Source organism: Amblyomma americanum, chromosome 5 (genome assembly GCF_052857255.1).
Source record: "Amblyomma americanum isolate KBUSLIRL-KWMA chromosome 5, ASM5285725v1, whole genome shotgun sequence".
Classification (NCBI taxonomy): domain Eukaryota; kingdom Metazoa; phylum Arthropoda; class Arachnida; order Ixodida; family Ixodidae; genus Amblyomma; species Amblyomma americanum.
The window spans coordinates 172,976,956-172,995,391 of record NC_135501.1 but is presented as its reverse complement, the minus strand read 5'-3'; the positions used below and the strand labels follow the sequence as shown (position 1 = coordinate 172,995,391).

At 47.2% G+C, this 18,436-nt stretch overlaps 1 protein-coding gene across 1 annotated transcript in view; it reads right to left on the bottom strand.

Annotated features, from left to right (window-relative positions):
• Positions 1–12,369: 12,369 nt before the first annotated feature.
• LOC144134351 (uncharacterized) overlaps positions 12,370–18,436 on the bottom strand; it is a 33,748-nt gene continuing 27,681 nt past the window's right edge. Inside the window, exons 11-12 of the mRNA XM_077667281.1 lie at positions 16,766–16,879; positions 12,370–12,547 (exon numbers count right to left, since the gene is read on the bottom strand). Coding sequence (XP_077523407.1) covers positions 12,389–12,547; positions 16,766–16,879 — 273 coding nt within the window. The 3' untranslated portion in view covers positions 12,370–12,388. The remainder of the gene's footprint in view (positions 12,548–16,765; positions 16,880–18,436) is intronic.

Here is an 18,436-nt window from a genome sequence, read left to right as displayed (position 1 = left end):
TCACCTAGAAGTCTCTTGAACACTGCATTATTGACAAAGTTTTGTGCGTGACCGGTCGCCCTAAGTGGACTGCATGCAATGGTGAAAGTGATTGGGTAGTGGTCACTTGACATACCCTGGGAAGTTCTAGACCACGAAGATACCTAAATACCACTAACAGCTAACGTTAAATCAATAGCTGAATGAGAATCTGCCTTCAAGTAAGTTATGGCGCGACTGTTGTTACAGCACACATCATTTTCTGACATACAAGACCAAAGTGAATGCCCGCTGTAATCGGTCCGGAAGCACTATATAACATGGTGCGAATTGAAGTCCCCAGCCAGAACTACATTTTTATTGCGCTGTAAAGCATCTAGCCCATCCGTCCTACGGATGCTTGTGGGGAAGCAGATATTTGCAACTGTAACAGGGGCACACTGCGGAACAAGGATGTCAAATGCAAGAATCGCACAATCCGGTTGCATTAATATACGAGACACTTTAGCAGGATGGAACAGTTTTGTTGACATCAATGTTAAAAAGCCCCCACCCCTGCTGTTTGGGCGATCAGCTCTAAAAACAGAGTAGCTTTAAATTATGAAAGGACGATTAGGAGAGAGCCACGATTCCTGTAGTAATATAATGTCCGGAGTAAATTTAAGAGTAAACTGCTCTAAGTAGTGAAATGAAGAAGAGATAGAGCGACAATTCCACTGCAGTACAGAAATACCCGCAATGATTATTGCTTTAAAAATGAGGCAGCAATAGCCCCTTTCAAATTATCTGATTTCTTTGCAGTTCCTGGAGAACCTTTCTTATTCTTGACATGCGGATGGTCAGATTTAGAATGAGAAGAGGAAGCACGACGCTTGTGATATGGACATGTCATTTATGTATATGACTGGCAATCGTTAGAGAGGGGACTGGCTCAGAGGCATTTACACCCACAGGCATGGAGGCAGAAGAGGTGGTTGGTTGAATATTATCTACAGTTACATACGATTGAGAACAGGTACACGAGGTTAGGTTACCTAAAGCCGATGGAGCAGTCTGCGCGGAAATCCGGTAAAATGGCGCCCGAAGCAGACGCATGTGCGCGCTGCTCCCAGCCCATTCATGGCAGACAGCAGTTTTTGCAGAACTCGTCGGCAGAACTTAGGTACACCGGCATCACCGGCCGCCCAGACACACCCCACGAGGAGCCAGCGTCTTCCCTCGATCTTCAGAGCGCGGCTGGTGTCTGCGCTTCGTCGGGCGTTCTTCAGCAGATGCAGACGATGGCCAGTCGAATGGATGCGTTGGCGGCAGAGGTGCTACAACTTCGAGCGGAAAATGTGCGCCTACGTGAGGCTGTGATTGGCCTATGTGCATCCGTTCTGGTGCATACCGCCAAACAGGATGACTGTTTGCTCTCCGACTGCTCGTAACCTCGGAACTACGCGTCTGCTGTGGCCACAAACATCGCTGCCCCAAATTCTAGCGTCCCTCCACAGCCTATTGCTCAGCACCAACGTAGCCATCTGCCACGCCCATCTAAAGCGGCGAGCCAGCCATCACGGCCTCGAGCGACGATTGGCACACCTTAACAGTCGATGCTCAAAGTAGCATCCAAACTGCCGGCAGAGAAAAGCCTACTCGTTTCTCGCCTGGACCGACTACAACAGCGACGGACATGCAGGAACTCCTGGGAGATATTGTGAGTGACAAGGTGATTACGTGCACAAAACTGAAAACAAGGTACGACACGTATTGCTCCTTCCATGTCTCTGCTCGATGAGCATCTCTTAAATCTTAATAAACCTGAAGTGTGCCCTGACGGTTGCGTGTTTCGCCCCTTCTATGGAAACGTGGGGTCCTCCGGACACTTTGATAATCCTAACCGTGCTCTAACCCCTTCAGAAAATGGCTCAGGACATTAGGTTATATTATCAAAACACGAGAGGGCTTCGAACTAAAAGGGAAGTGCTCTTCGCGAATGCATACCAATTTGGGTATAATATTATATGCTTGACAGAAACATGGCTAAACTCATCATGTGCTGGTAGCCCTTATTTCTCAGATGAGTACGCTGTCTCCGACCGGGTTAAATACGGTGGCGGAGTTCTGATAGCGTGCAGGACTGTATTAGGTTGACTTAGAAGACAAGACCTGAAAACCTACGAGGAATTTGTGTGGTTGAAAATTTCAAGACGTGAAAAATCTCACTGTCTCGTTGGCTGTTATTACTTTCCACCAAATTCAGACCTTAACGTTTTCATGAATATTTTTTTTTGATATTGGGAAAAAAATTATTTTTCGAAGTACAAGGTTTACATTTGCAGGGATTTTAATCTTCCTAAAGTCGAATGGGCAACTGGTTTGGTCAGCAGTGACTGCGCAGCCGTACGACAAAAATCTCGATGTCTGTTTGATTTTATTAACTCCCATGGGTTAGCGACAACCGACTTAGTTAAGCTTGCCTCCGCATCGGTAGCGGTCGTGCGGACAATATTTGCGTACGAGCTCTGTCTTCTGTCAAGTGGGGCATAAACATGCGCGCGCGAGCACCTGTCGCGTTGAATAATGACCAAGACACACTGTTCATCGGCACGCTTTGGGCAGGTGGGATCGTCAGCTGTGTAATCAGAGTGGACAAGGCAGCAGCTAAACAACTCAGAAGTGCAGACGTCTGAAGCGTGATCACCGCCACAAACACGGCAGCGCATTGCCGACCTGCAAGATTTACCGCTGTGACCAAAACGCCAGCAGATCTTACGCTGCAATGGTCGGGGCTGCAGTTAGTCAACATGGTATACAATGGGCCTCAGTTTGATCTGACACGGGCAAGAGGAGCCCGCCAAAGTTTCGATAACTGATTCAGATGCAATACAAGAGCCTCCAGTCTTTCTGTTACAGCGGTAAACTGAAAGAATGCCAACACCGGCATCATAGAAATCTTCACGACTTTCTTCCGGTGTAGTGGAGGGATCCACACCGCGGATTATTCCTTTTACGCAGGCAAGTTTCTCGGGAATAAACGCTTTCACCGGGTGTGAGGAGCAAGAGTTCACTGCGGCAAGTTTGCAACACAATCCAAGACAGCTGATTTGCACTAAATTCCTTTTTTTGCCAAATGGTCAAACCTCGGAAATCTCAAGATATCGGCTGGTCGAAGCCTTCAGCTGCTCGTGGATCATACGAGAGTTTTGATCTTAATTAATCCATGTCCTACAGGGACCAGCGCCCCAGGGATAAGCTTGACACCGTTTTGGCAAAAAGACTTTCGCGGCATGTTTTCAGCCGGCAAACTGGCGAACCAGGTTACCGGACCTATGGCCGGAGAAGACATAGCCATGGCCGTGACCCTAAAGAGACATGAAGCCTACATCCAAAAGGGAAAAACCTGGCCAAATCCCTCATTCGCGGAACGGCCTCACCAGGAGTTTCCGACAGGCCTGAAGACGCAGAAACAGTCAGACGATCAGCAGCACCAAGACTCACTTCAGCGCCCAGGCCAGATGATGCGGGAGGCGGCGTACAGCAGACCTTAGGATGGAGAAGGAAGGAAGGAAGGAAGGCCTCAGACGTTGCTGGCACATACCCACTACGGGGGAGTGGCCAAGACACAGGCGGTTAATTACTGGATACAGGAAATTTTTGACGGGAAAAGGAGTGGTAATAGTATGTAGTCTGATAGATTGGAAGAGGGAAGGAAAGGGGTCCAGTTAACTTGGAGGATGGAGAACCCTAGGAACGGTCGTTTTCCTCCTCGTTATCTCTCAGTTCAGAGCGTCAAGCGTGGCCAAGAAAGATGAAGATATGATAGCCCATGTCCCAGTATTTGAGACAACAGGGCTCCTGTCGTTGCGTCGTCTGATCTGTCAGTCCATACCTGAGTACTACTCCATCCCCCCTCCCCCTCCCCCCGCCCTAAACTCTTCTGTTTCCAGCAATTCACCGCCTATGTCTGGCCCCTCACCAGTCGTTGGTATAATCATCATCATATTTATTTCAGTATACTGCAAGCCAGAGTTGGCCCAAGCAGGAGGGGCATAGAACTAAAAAAAATTTCTAAAAGAGCACCAGCTACAAAACCGCGAGTCAGTAAACAGGACACAAAACCAGAGTCATCAAACAAGATACTGGGAGCCATACAATAAGTTCTTGAGCTCCTTCTCAAAATTCCTAGACTTACATAGACCCGAAGGAAGGCCATTCCACTCCGCGACATCATCATCATCATCATCATCATCATCATCATCACCAACCTGACAACGCTCACTGCAGGGAACGAGCCTCCCCCATGTCTCTTCAATTAACCCGGTCTTTTGCCAGATGCGCCCACCGTATCCCCGCAAATTTCTTAATCTCACCCGCCACCTGCTATGCTTGCCTTCTCTTGGAATCCACTCTGTTACGATTAATTGCATGCTCTACCCAAGCCCATTTCTTCCTCTTGCTTTCGACTATGATGTCATTAACACACGTTTGTTCCCTCACCCACTCTTTCCGCTTCCGGTCTCTTAAGGTTACACCTATAAGTTTTCTTTCATCGCTCGCTGCGTTGCCTTTAACTCCAGCTGAACCATACTCGTTAGCCTCACGTTTCTGCCCCGTAGGTGAGTACTGATAGGATACAGCTGCTGTATACTTTCTCGTGAGGGATATTGGTAAACTCCAATTCATGGTCTGAGGGAACCTGCCATATGTGCTCCACCCCATTCTTATTCTTCTAGTTATTTTCCTCTCATGATCCGAATCAGCGGACACTACCTGCCCTAGTAGACGTATTCTTTATCACTTCCAGCACCTTGCTACCAATTGTGCACTGCTGTTTTCTTGCTAGGCTCTTGAACATTACTTTGGTTTTCTGCATGTTAATTTTTAGACCCACCTTCTGCACTGCCTAACTCATTGATCATGCTTTGCAGTTCATCTCCTGAGTGACTAAGCAAGACAACGTCCTCGGCGAATCACAGATTATTTAGGTATTCTTCATTAACTCTGATCGCTAACTGTTCCCAATTCAGGCCTCGGAATACCTCCTGTAAATAGGCAATGAATAGCATTGGTGAGATTGTGTCTCCCTGCCTGGCGCTTTTCCATATTTGAATTTCATTGCTGACGTTATGTAGGACTATGGTAGCTGTGCACTTGTTATAGATATCTTCCAGTATTTTTACATGAGGCTCTTCTACGCCCTGATTTCGCAATGCCTGCATGACTGCCGAGGTTCCGGTTGAGCCAAATATTTTCTCGTAATCAATAAAGGCTATATATAGGGATTGGTTATATTCTGCGCATTTCTCTATCACCTGATTGATAGCGTGAATATGATATACTGTGCAATATCTTTTACGAAAGCCTGCCTGATCATTAGGTTGATTGAAGTCTGAGGTGGCCCTGACTCCATTAGCGATTACCTTAGTAGATACCTTGTAGGCAACGGACAGTAAAGTGATCGGCCCGTTTGTTTTTCATGTCCTTGGCGTCTCCATTCTTATGGATTTATATAATGTTAGCGTTCTTCCAAGCATCTGGTACGGTTTAGGCCATAATGCATTGCGTATTCAAGGCGGCATTTCCCTCTGGAATTAGCACTAATAGTGTACCACGACTGCGAAGAGGAATAAGTCGTGCTTCTTTCCACTAGTTTGTCACTTATTGCGCTAATGATTACCATGTGCAGAAAGATTCTTAGGGATGCCTAATCGTGTTTAATCTATGCACTGCAGCCTAGATGCGTTTTTGTTTATTTGTTCTTGTGTTGATGTGTGTATCTTCGCACTTATTTTTATAAGGTGTCGTTCCCTTCACACGTCATGTCGAAACTAGAAACGGAAACTTCCGTGCTACAGTGTAAACCGTGCTGCTGGTTGGCTCTACGTCGACAGTTCTTTCAAAACTTGAAAAGAGAACAGTGGTGTCGGAAACTGCTTCGTGGCCATATAGTTTATTATGTTAGTTTGCTTTCCTTCTTTGTAACTTAAGCGCGCTTTCTAAGTGGCTGGCCACAATTTTTTGGTGCACACAACAAGCTGCCGATATATTCTGCAGCATGTATAGTTTTCGCATACCATTTTCAGATGCGCCCTCTTTTGTGACACTGATTTCCTTGGTGTGCAGATTGACAACTGAATCTACTGTAAAACCTTGTCGGTGCTTTGATTTCTTACCGTCAGAAGCGGTACACTTGTGAATAGTAATGTTTGCTGAACAAATGGCCTGATTGCAGTCTTATTATCTGTGTGCTTAATTTTTCTGCCTAGCTTTGAGCGCGTTTGAAGCTCATCTCATTCGAAAGCAAACGAATCCCCGCGCTGTGCCGGACATGAGAAAGCGTGATAGCATTTGGAACGCTCATCACCTGCGCCCTACTGCTTGAATTGCCTGACTGTACCATAGCAGAAATCTGTACGTCAGCTCCTCCGCAAAGCTTCTTTTCCAACCAAAAGGTCCCGCTCCCAGAACACACTAATTCATTCTTTGTGGAAGCAAAAAGAGTCAAGTTCCTCCTTCTGAGTAAACCCGGAAATATCGTCAGTTACTTCAAGATGGCCCCGAGAGAGCCGTCGAAAGAGTACAATGGCACAGCATAGAAAAAAAGGCATTGCAGTCAGCCTACTGTAGCTCTGCAGTAGGGGGCAGGCAGTAAAAAGAAGGAAATAGGCCTTTGTTCCTGTGCTGGCACTAGTGAGCTACTTCATACTAAACTTTCTAAACATTTTCTCCTCAATAGGATCGTCGCTTCAAATTTCTCCCTTCGCCCCCCCCCCCCCCCATCACCCCCTGCACCCCTAGACAGAACAAGGAACAACGCACTCCCGACAGCACTGTGACAAAGGACGGACTCCCTCCTTTTCCTGCCCAGACTCTGCGGCAGGCAGAGTGCGACCATCCGGAGTTTTCCTTCGCTCTAAGAGTGTGAATGGGTCGCCTGGGTTCGAGACCTTTTGGTTGGAAAACATGCCTTGCAGAGAAGACGACTTACATGCTTTCGCAAATGGTGAATTAGATGCTCGATCCTGAATTCCTCACAGATGAATGCTATGTCTGGTTTTCTGAACTTCTTAGAATTTATGGTCCGCCTGTGCAAGCCCTTCCGTTACTCAGCTGCCTTAGAGACCATTATTAGCACACAGCTAATAGGCTGTGTGCTAATAAGCCTAATAAGTCTTCTAGCACACAGCTGTGTGCCAAAAGGCGATTTTGCCGCACAGGTCCGGCCACCGTTGCCTGCCAGTCTGATGCCCAAAGAGGTAGCGAAGGGTTGCAAACACGGTGCCACCCGAAGGGACAAAACCATCTTGTTATCACCGGGCTCCGCGTCCTTACCAGTTGACGTCCACCGGTCCTCCAAACTGAAACGCACAACGTCTGTGCGATGTTAGTGCACGTTATACAAAGCGTAAGCGCACCAGTACGGAAAGACACTTCACAATGTCGAAGACCACAACGCATTCACTCGCCTCGCCATCTGAAACACATTGGTTCGATTCCCCGTATCTCCGCAAGGTTTTTTATTTGGAGGTTCTCGTATTACGCCAACGCTGACACCGGCTTCTCTGCGAGACGAGCTCCTCAACGCTATTGCATTAAAGTGTTCGTTTACAACAAGTGCTGCCATCTCTCAGCAAACTTAAATGTGGTATAGGCTTGGTTTGGTGTATAGGATTTATCGTCCCAAAACGGCTAAGGCGATCAGAAAATTTTCACCACCTGGGGTCTTTAACGTGCACTGACACCGCGCAGTAGACGAGCCTCTAACATTTCGCCTCCATCGAAATTCGACCGCCGCGGCCCGGGATCGAGCCTGCGTCTTTCGGGCCAGCAGCCGAGCGCCATAACCACTGAGCCACCGCGGCGTCTCCAAATGTGGTTGGGTTTCAACTTATTTGAACTGAGTAGACATGTGAAAGCGTGTGTTTAGCCTCAATGGCTCATGGTTTTGCTTTCCTTGGTCGTCGCCACGTCTGGCGACAATATTAGACTCTGGTTAAGCTCTGATTGAGCATGAGCTGAGCCCATCTGTTCGCGCCGTAGATGGAAGTTGATGACAACGATTTGCAATGCGCCGCGCGTGTGTGGCAGTTCAACGCGCGACGTGCCCGGCTGCGGCGATTGCAGAGTGCTCTAGTGCAGTGGATAGCGAAGCTTACCTGTTTGTCCCGCCGCAGGTTTCGAAACCCAGTCGTGGCAAGACTTGTTATGCACCCTCAAGGTCATCATCATCATCAGCCTGACTACACCCACTGCAGCGCAAGGGCCTCTTCCATGTCTCTCCAATTAATCCTGTCCTTTGCCAGCTGCGCCCACCGTACTCCCGCAAACTTCTTAATCTCATCCATCCACCTGACTTTCTGCTGCCCCCTGCTACGCTTGCCTTCTCTTGGAATCCACTCAGTTACCCTTAAGGACCGAATGTCGTTTCTTGTCCCGGGTCAGTCCAGCTTGTATGTTTTCTAGTGTTCTGTGTCCAGTTTAAGGCGACTAGCGCTCGTCCAAATCATTTTCAGGCGAGAACACTACTTCACACTATCACTGAGCGCTGATGGGCTGACTCCGACTCATTTGGGGCATGAGTGCCGCTGGGGCCACCTCTTAGTTTTTATTTACAATGAAAACTGTTGTAGCTTCGGTTTGGCCATATAGCACTGATTTCTATCTCGGGATGAATGAATGCAGCCTTTATTGCGAAGGAGCGATGGCACTCTGCCGCTGTTTGGGAATTAGGAGAATGAGGGATGGGGACTGTAGGTTCAGAGGCAACTTCTAGTCGGTCGTCATCATATCCTTAAGAGCTGCGCATCGGTAAATCCGCCGACCTTTCTTACACTACACGAAGCAGGCCGCTATCACTACCGCATGTCGCGATTGCATGTTCTGCTGCCGTGCTTGATCGCATCTGGTCTGGAGGGAGTGGCATATTGAGAGGGCGGAGAGTGATGGGGGAGGTGGCAAAGTGGCCTTTGAGGTTCCCGTGGCTGCTACGGTAGGAACCAAGAGGACCAATACCTGGGAAAGAGATTATGGCCAGGGTTGACGAATGGGCAGGCTAAGGGTGCTTAGTTCCACGGCAGCTGAACACACCAAAGGTGTAAGAGCTTGCATTGATGCATTCCTTTAAAACCAGTTTTAACACGTCCCCTTCTACAGAAAATCTGTCGTCGTCGTCGGCGGCGGCGTTGTGGGCAAAAAATCCCCGTAGAAGCAACCTATGTGGGCCACATCGGTCACGTAACCTTGAGGAGTAAACACAACCTGCCCACCGGGCTGTGAAGAAACTGATGACCGTGACAGGTGGCAGTTAAATTGATTGGTCGCGAGGGGTTGCTCAGAAAAAGGGACATGTGTCGCACATGCCCCACAGGTGGCAGCACATGCCATCGCGGGGCAGCGGCGCATCGCTTAACCGCTCCACCTCTGCGCCAGGAGTGGTACGAGGATTCCCAGGGATCTGGGAATGTAAAGTCGAGAGTGACCAAATTCCGCATATCGTTGCATTGACATTTTTGCTCCTTGTCCCAGCTGCCATATTTTATAGCTAGAGAACCCTCTCTCATATTAATGGGCCTATCCCGTAAAAGTGATAACTGACCAGGTTTTAGGATGGAGGGGGCAGAGAGGGCCGGGTTTTCGTACTTATCGAGTAAAGATACAATTTGCAGTGGAGGCTGCCGTATGGCCTGCATATTTCTTCATATTCTCCAGGTTTATAGCACGTTCTTTCTTGCCAAGCAGTATACCTCAGTTTCTCCTCCGACCTGCAATGCCCGGCCATTAAAAGATGGCAAGTCGCAGACTTCGTTCTTTGAGTATTGGAAAAAAAGCCCATCGATACAAGCAGTGGAGGTGCAGTGAGAAGCGAACAGATTTGCTCACCTTGCTAGTCGCAGAGGGTTTCTTCGTCCCGGTTATAGGTTTTAGCTATTTTTATGTCTTTTTATGTATGTGTCTTAGCGTAAGGCTTTCATTCTGCTGAAAATATGGTACCTGCTTTGTGGGCGACAAATCCAGGGCGAAAAATACTGAAAAATGTGGCATCTAAACTGCGTTCTGGAGCGCTGAAGGCAGCCTTCCCTAAAAGCCGGAATGAGAAACAATGTGGAAGCAGCCATTATATTGCAGTTTTTTCATGTCTCACGTGACCTGAAAGTACACGTTGACTTCAGAGGCCTGAAGCGGCTGCTGAAACCGAAACAGAAACAGCAAGAGAAAGAAATGGGATTATAAATTATCTAGCGGTCGTATGAGAATGGGAGGTAGAAATTCCTGTATAATAATGCCTTACGCATCTTTACAAACAAAAAACACGCACCCAAAATTTAGGTGTCTATACTCCTTTAAGAATATTGAACTTAGCAGTAACTTGTAAAGTTGACGCCAAATTCCACGCCAAAGAAAAATCTCTAAAACATCTAGATTTGTTCAGAGAACAACGTTAGGGCAAGCTCCCCTTACGACTGTACACCTGTGGAAAGTGTCGCCTATCAGTCGCATAGCTTCGACTACACTGTGAAAGAAATTTTGGCACCGCGTACAGGCACTATAGCCTATATCACGTTATTTGCAAATGACTAGTTACGCCGGCAGTCGCTCCATGGAAAAAAAATGCAGCCTTGAGCCTACCGGTGAGCACTCTTTGATGAAGAATTCTGAGGGAGGATGTTTCCCGTAATGGTGTAATGGCACTGTTCTACTGGGACCGCAATTTTACTACCTATCGTCTTCATTCCTGAAGTCATATTTTTATGAATACTAGTTTATTTCACACATTTCGATGGCTCATAACTGAAAACTCATTCGGTAGGACCAGGTTATGGTAAGAAAGGATTTTATTCTAATGACGACTCCAAAACGTATCTCCACCTGCCCTCCGTGGTAGAGAGGACACATAGGTGCTCTCCATAAAGACGAACTATGCGCAGCAAGCCTATAAAATGCACTGTTGAAAGAGTATAGACGACTAATTTTGGTGAAATTTTCGCTTTTCTATAATGATCAAGAAGATACTACTACGTAGGAATGACCATGTGATAATGTGATATTCTCCTCCGACCTATAAATAATTTATAATCGAATTTTTTCAGCCATGCTGTTTCGGTTTCATTTCAACAGCCGAACGATGGCTGTGAAGTCAGAGTGTTTCTTTTGTCACGTGAGGCATGGAAAAACATCCATATAATCACTGCTTCATTGCTTTAATTTACTGCAGGGCTGAAGGAATCCTTCCCAAAAGCCGGAATTTACATGTCTCACGTGACCTGTAAGTACACACTGACTTCACAGTCCTCAAGCGGCTGTTGAAGCCGAAACCGAAACAGCACGAGAAAGAAATGCGATTATAAATTATCTAGCAGTCGTAGGAGAATGCCAGGTAGTAATTTATGTATAAAAATGCCTTACGTATCTTTACAAACAAGAAAACGCACCAAATTTAGGTGTCTATACCCCTTTAAGAGTATTGCACAGAGCAGTAACTTTTAATGTTGACGCCAAATTTCACGCCAAAGTTCGCACCAAAGAAAAAGCTCTAAAATATCTATATTTGTTTAGAGAACAGCGTTAGGGCAAGCGCCCCTTAATGTCTGTACACGCGTGGAAAGTGCCGCCTATCGGTCGCATAGCTTCGGCTACACTGTGAAAGAAATTTTGGCACCGCGTACAGGCACTATAGCCCATATCTAGTTACTTGCAAATGGCTAGATACTCCGGCTGCATTCGAATCTTTGTAGCACCCTTGTCCGTGCCTTTGACGAGCGTTGTCAAGTGGGTATTTATATTGAGCAGATGAAGCGCACAAGACACCACACTCACAAAGTATAACACGAGACAGGCGCTGACGCGAGAAGTTTTAGGAGAGACCTGGAGGCAACGAACAGCTAGAAGAAACCTTAAAAATTACATTAGCAAAAAACGTAGCGCATTATTTCAGGGAAAAAGAAATTTGCATCATGAAGAAAGGCGTGAAAGGGACGAGCAGCTCACATCAGGTGACAGTACCTGCGCTCTGCGCCAACATATTTTCGCAGTGTAAAAGAAACTGCATCATGAAGAAAGGTGTGAAAGGGAGGAGCCCCTCACATCGGGTGACAGTACCTGCGCTCTGCGCCAACATATTTTCGCAGTATAAAAGAACCTGCATCATGAAGAAAGGTGTGAAAGGGAGGAGCACCTCACATCGAGTGACAGTACCTGCGCTCTGTGCCAATATATTTTCGCAGTGTATTTGAAGCTATGCGAACAATAAGTGACGGCTTTCACAAGTGTACAGACATAGACACTAGCGAGCAAACAGCACAGATGGGGGGAAACCGTCGCTTACTACAGATAGCCGCCAGACACAATTTTTGAGACAGGCACGAAGACCTTTTATAATGACCGTTGCCTTCTCAGCAACACCGACCCTCTTCGCCCTTGGTGATCTTCAAGGAATATTGAACATATCTTTCCCCTTGAGGTACTTCAGCCGGGTGAAATGGTCAAGACTGGCGGAGCAATTCCTGTCATAGTTGCCGAGGTGCACGTTGTTCACTAACCAGGACATGCCCGGCCGAAGGTCGTAGGCGCTCTTGAGTTTGTCAAACTGCAAAGAAGATTGGCGAGACTGTGACGTAACGTTATCTACTAATGAGAATTTCGTTTTGTCACTTGAGGCATGTAAAAAATCCATATAATCACTGCTTCCTTACTGCAGTGCTGAAGGCAGCCTTCCCCAAAAGCTGCAATGAGAACGAATGTGGAAGCAGCCATTATATTGCAGTTTTTTCATGTCTCACGTGACCTGTAAGTACACATTGACTTCAGAGCCCTGAAGCGGCTGTTTAAACCGAAACCAAAACAGCCCGAGAAATGCGATTTATAAATTATCTGCAAAGACGATTGGGGCGTAACTCTGTTAGGTGGATCGTAAGACGGCGGGCAAACAATATGAATTTGAGCATGGTTTTGGTGTTTCCGCTTTATTTTATTAGAAATTCGGGGGACACTTAAGGAAGAGTGAATGTGTTTGGGAACTGCTACGCGATAGCGTAAAACCAGTCCCTTCAGTGGCCAGGGATCCTCTTTGCATACACTGCCCAGACACGGACAGTGTTCTATATATTCTTGCATTTTTGTTATATTTTTATTAGAGACCCCGCGATCCTTGTTAATTGGTCCAGAGACCGTGAAGTAACAATATCTACCAATGAGAATTTCATTTTAAGACAAATAGAATTTTATTTTCACACCTTAGAGGTTGAGTCTGAAGAGGATTTTGTTCTCACAACCCCGAGGTTCCGTCCAACGTGCACTCTAACGATATCACGTTATTTCCAAATGGCTATGCCTGCCGGCTGCATTCCAACCTGTGCAGTTCCTTCGACCACGCCGTTGACTGGTGAGTATATGTAAGGCTGACGCCGGGAAATATCGCAACAAGCTTTAGGAGAGGCCTGAAGGCGCAGATTTAACGACTGCCTTGTTTTTTGTACTCAATAAAAATCAATCCTATGGCTCTCTCGGGGTAAGATGACGTCACTCCGGCAGCAGAAGAGCCTTTTTTTAAATTGTCAAGCCCCACTCGAATTCAAACTCGTCCAGTTTCAAACACTGTCACGTGAGGCATAGAAAAACATCCATTTAATCACTGCTTCATCGTTTTAATTTACTGCAGTGCTGAAGATAGCCTTCCCCAGAAGCCGGAATGAGAAGGAATGGGGAAGCAGCCATTATATTGCAGTTTTTTTCATGTCACGTGACTTGTAAGTACACACTGACTTCACAGCCCTCAAGCGAGTGTTTAAACCGAAACCGAAACAGCACGAGAAAGAAATGTGATCATAAATTAACTGCAAAGACGATTGGTGGAACTCTTAGGGGAGTAAAAAATTGCTGGTTTATTTTGTTCACACATTTATGCTGGTTTTATGGCCGGTCGGGGTTTCTGAAGTTTTTCATGATATCACCATGCTTGCAGATAAACCATACCTGCGATTTGTGATGTGGTGAAGGTCGAGCCCTTAAGTGTTCCTCGTAGCTTCATATTAAATTTTGAAGTCAGCGCTATGAATAGACAAAAATAAATATCTATAGGAAAGCAAAAGTCTATAAGAATCGCAGGTATGGATTATCTGCAAGCATGGTGATATCATAAAAAACTTCAGAAACCCCGATCGGCCATAGAACCAGCATAAATATCTGAACAAATTAAAAAGCCAAACAACCTTCGGAGAGAGATGAGTGGGGGCCTTACTGCTCGCACACTAAAACTGTAGGGGATACTCATGCTGAGGCTTTAAGAATATGAGGCGATAGAGTTAATGAGTTAATTCTCTTTCAAAAATGATCTATAGAAAGTTTATAGGCTTCTTTTAGATTTTTGCTTTCCTATAGATATATTGCTTTCCTATATATATATATAGTGAAGAATAAAAAAACCCAGAGAAGCAACCTAGGTGGCATCTGGGCCTGCTCGGATCAAATGATCTTGTGACGTTATCACAACCTGCCCAGCGGATTGTCAGCTGACTGCCCACAACGGCAGGGGGCAGTTTATGGCAGGTCGCGAGACGTTGCTCGGGAAGAGCAACCTGGGCCGCACAAGCCCCACCGGTGGCAGCACCTGCCATCGAAAGGCAGTGGCACATCAATTATCGGCCGCAATATTGGCGCCAGGAGTAGTATGAGGACTGCCTGGGATCAATGAATGTAAATTCGAGAATGACCAATTCCGGATATATGGCATTAGGGACTTGTAGAATAAGGTCACCCTATCGGTTAGGGGCATAGGGAAATACCCGGACGCCGGTGCGCACGTGCAAGACAATAACGGACGGGGCGTTTTTGTCCTGTGCCGACGCACTGGAGCCCCGCTATTCCGCTATGACCCTAACCGATAGCGTCACCCTATTCTAAGGGTCTCAATAACCCATCAACGCAATTGCATTATACCTTGAAGCCCGAGCTTAAGTTTCCCCTTAATTTTTTTTTATTATCGCCAGCACGAACAGGAGCCATGCATTCCGACGGTGTGCCAGTTTCCCCGGCGCTGGAGGCCGCCTTTGAGCGCCTCCATCAGCGACTGGACCGGATGTTCAGGCGACTGGGGAAGGGGGAGCAAGAAGTTGGCGTCTGCGGCGATGAGGCAGCGCCGGACCAATCGGTTAGGGCAATGGGTGATCAAGTGCCAAGGAACAAGCTGGCTGCACGTGGCGACGAGCGTGAGCGAGAGCGGCAGAGGATGGTGCGTAGGCCGGGAGGTGGAGGCAAATTGGATGCCTGCGACTGTTCCCCTGCAGCGCCCAGTTTTCGCGCCAACGTCCGTAGAGTCGATGCAGCCTGCTTGAAGGTCGGCGTGGGGTCGGCCGTCCCGCACCATGTGGTGCTTGCCGCCTCACTCACCGGAGGAAACCTAGCCGGCGTGGGACGTTCTGCGGCGACTGCAGGAGCCTTCGCCCAGCTCACAAAATTTGAAGTCAACGAACAGCTTGACCGCTTCCTTTCTCCGAGCCCACGTTGCGTCAATCCAGGGAAACCTGAATCAAATGCCGATATGAATCGTCTCCATCCGAAGAAGAATGGCGCAATCACAAGTTACGAAGTGTGTCGGTCCAGACTGTAGACATGGAAGCGACCCCGTCTGCCACGGTAAAACTAGAAGAGGGCAAGCCTGGAGATGCGCCTCCAGAAGCGAACACGAAGCACCAGGCGCAGATACAAGAGCCGGAGGCCAACAGTGCCGACAAAGCCGGAAAGCTGGCTAAGCTTGAGGTGAACGGCTTAATGAAACCACTGTCGTAAGACCAGCAGGAGCCCTCACCGTTTTCGTACGCGGAAGAATTACCTACAAGCAGCTGCGCCATCGACCTGGACAGTTTGGTATCAAACGGGACCTCAACGCCATCACCACGTGGCGATGCCTACCGCGAATCAAGCTATGCTCCTGAGAACCTTCGCCCGGAACGCCGAGTGGCTCATCTGGAAGTGCTCGATGCCTTTCTCAAGGAGTGCAGCGCCACTAGGAGTTTCCCAAGGAGTGCAGCGCAAAGCGTCGCCGCCCCGCTACACTGGAGTCTGCGGCCATTGCCGTGGGACGGCATCACTTAAGGCTGCCGTACTTTCCAGCTGGCCTCCCTGGACTCGAACAACCTGGACCGTGGAACTGCGTCAAGATAGACTTCCTTCCCTTTAATCCACCCCACCCCTCCCTGGTGGAAAGTTGTTGCGGAAATAAACGCCCAGGGCACGGCGTAAGACGACGAAGGGCCCTGCGCGGAAGATGAGGAGCGCGGAGGAGCGAGCCCGCGCTGAGGAAGGATTGGTGGTCGCGGCGGTATGCCTTTGGGTCCCGTTGCAATATATTGCAACGAATATATATATATATATATATATATATATATATATATATATATATATATATATATATATATCGAAGCTAAGAGTCACCGAAAGCAAGGTGCATAGGAGAATGTTTCAATTTTTTAAAAATTTGTAGTGCTGAACGATGGGAGAATAATGCTGCGATTAATCTGTTACCCAAAGGAAATTAATTTTAAAGCAAATAGTTTTGAGAAATTCTCGGCTGAATGCTCTGAAGCCATGACATATCATTTACGTCAAAGCCTTCGGAAGGATGTGGAAACCGAACCCGCAACACTGATCTGGCAAGGAACATATATATGAACTCTTCCAGTTGTGCTTTGCTTCTTATGGTAGATTTATATTGCAGCAACGTTAACATTTTAATCACTTTGCGTGCAGAAGCGTGTTTCGGTCGTGTGGCGAAAAGGAAGGGATGGAAAATTCACTTTTTTTAACTAACCTTCTGCTTCATGGTTGACTGGCCATCGATGGCGTACACATAAGTCTTGTTGCCAGGCACCTGTCCAAAGAACGAATAAGCCTGCCATTTTAGCGGGTAGCCCTTAGGGCATGGCTGGAAAGAAAAGGCGATAAAGAGTCAGTATTTTGTACTCTTTTTCTTATTAAAAGTGCGGAACAATTTGCGCAGTGTTCTAAACACAATATTGATTTTGTAGGGTCATGCTTCACCTAGGACTGTAAAACTGGCCCCATGTGTGCCCTGAGCAGATAGATCATTTCAGCAGGACACGCTCTGAGGGTGGCCAGCCCCGTCTGAAGACTACGTTATGCCGGTGTGCCTTTTCATTCACATCCCCGATGACGTAACGCGAACAACCCGTGATGTACTGGTGGAAAATTGTCCTTCGTTCGTCCTCCAATGAAATACATCAGTAACCATTTTTTGAACAATAAAATTCATATTACGACTGCTTGCTGCGGATAGAAAGAGCAGTTAAAATTGCTTGCTTTGAGTGCAGGAAAGCTATCACGACATGGAGAAAAAAGTCAGCTTAATCAGACATTCGAGCGGCTGTAGTCCGTGCCAGACGGAGTGTAGATGTTGCGCTTGGAGAATCTCGCCGTTGTCACCAATCTCATGGTGTTGGTGTGGGCGCGATTGGAACAAGTCTGAGCGGATTATACGCAAGGGCAGGCCAGCCAAAGGAGGATTACGGCTTTTGCCTTTGCGGTTGTTGAGTAGATAAAAAAAAAACAACGCGTGAAAGTATCATTGTTCTGTTTATTTACTGCTGGTTTGTTGTAAAAATCTGCTATCACCCGGTTTTGTCATGTGTTATTTATAAGGTACTCTGGTGTGTTTTCCGAGATTTTGAACGTTGCGCAGTCCATTCCACGTGCACTGCCTCGTTTGAGGTTTCGCAGTGAGAAGTTCGTGCTAATTTGTCAACCGCTCTCTAATATTATTTTTATCAACGACTTAACACCTGGTCTTAAGCCATTAAATACGTTCCCAGAAGTAAGCCCTGGCACCACAACTTATTTTCAAATACCTCTGCAAACTTGATCTCTCTTGTACCCCCATAATGCTCTAATAATCATGGCATCTCGTTTTTTCTCCTTTGTAGCCTGTTCCTTCCCATGTGTACATGTGATTCGTTTACAGACACCCTTAAGACGTTTGTATACAGATCCCAAGCTAAATTTAGGCAGCCTGACAGTAGCGCCGTGTCGTTCCCCGGGGCGGCGAGAGGCATAATTGCTGGGAGCGAGCAGATACGTACTATTCAACTTTTCGTAATGGCCACCCCTTGTTTGTATTTCCGGAAAGCTGGAAGTCATCATTGGGGTGGCTCGGTGTGCTAGTATAGAGTGAAGCGCAGAAGATCTGGACAAAGGCTTCTTGCTTCAAAACGCTTCAAAATCAGCGCGGGAACTGCGTGTGCACGTTAGACGCCACTGATTTTTCATGACCGCCGTACATAGTTTGCGCGAGCGTACGATGCATTCTATTAGGCCTGATTTCGCAACTATGCACAATAAACAAATTCTCACCCTTAAGGGTGCAAATCAGCTGTCCTCAGACGAACACCCTTTTGGGTGCTAAAAAGTGTGCAGAGATCAGCACCCTTCAGGAAGGGTTCACAGCATGAAAGTTTAGAGGGCGCGC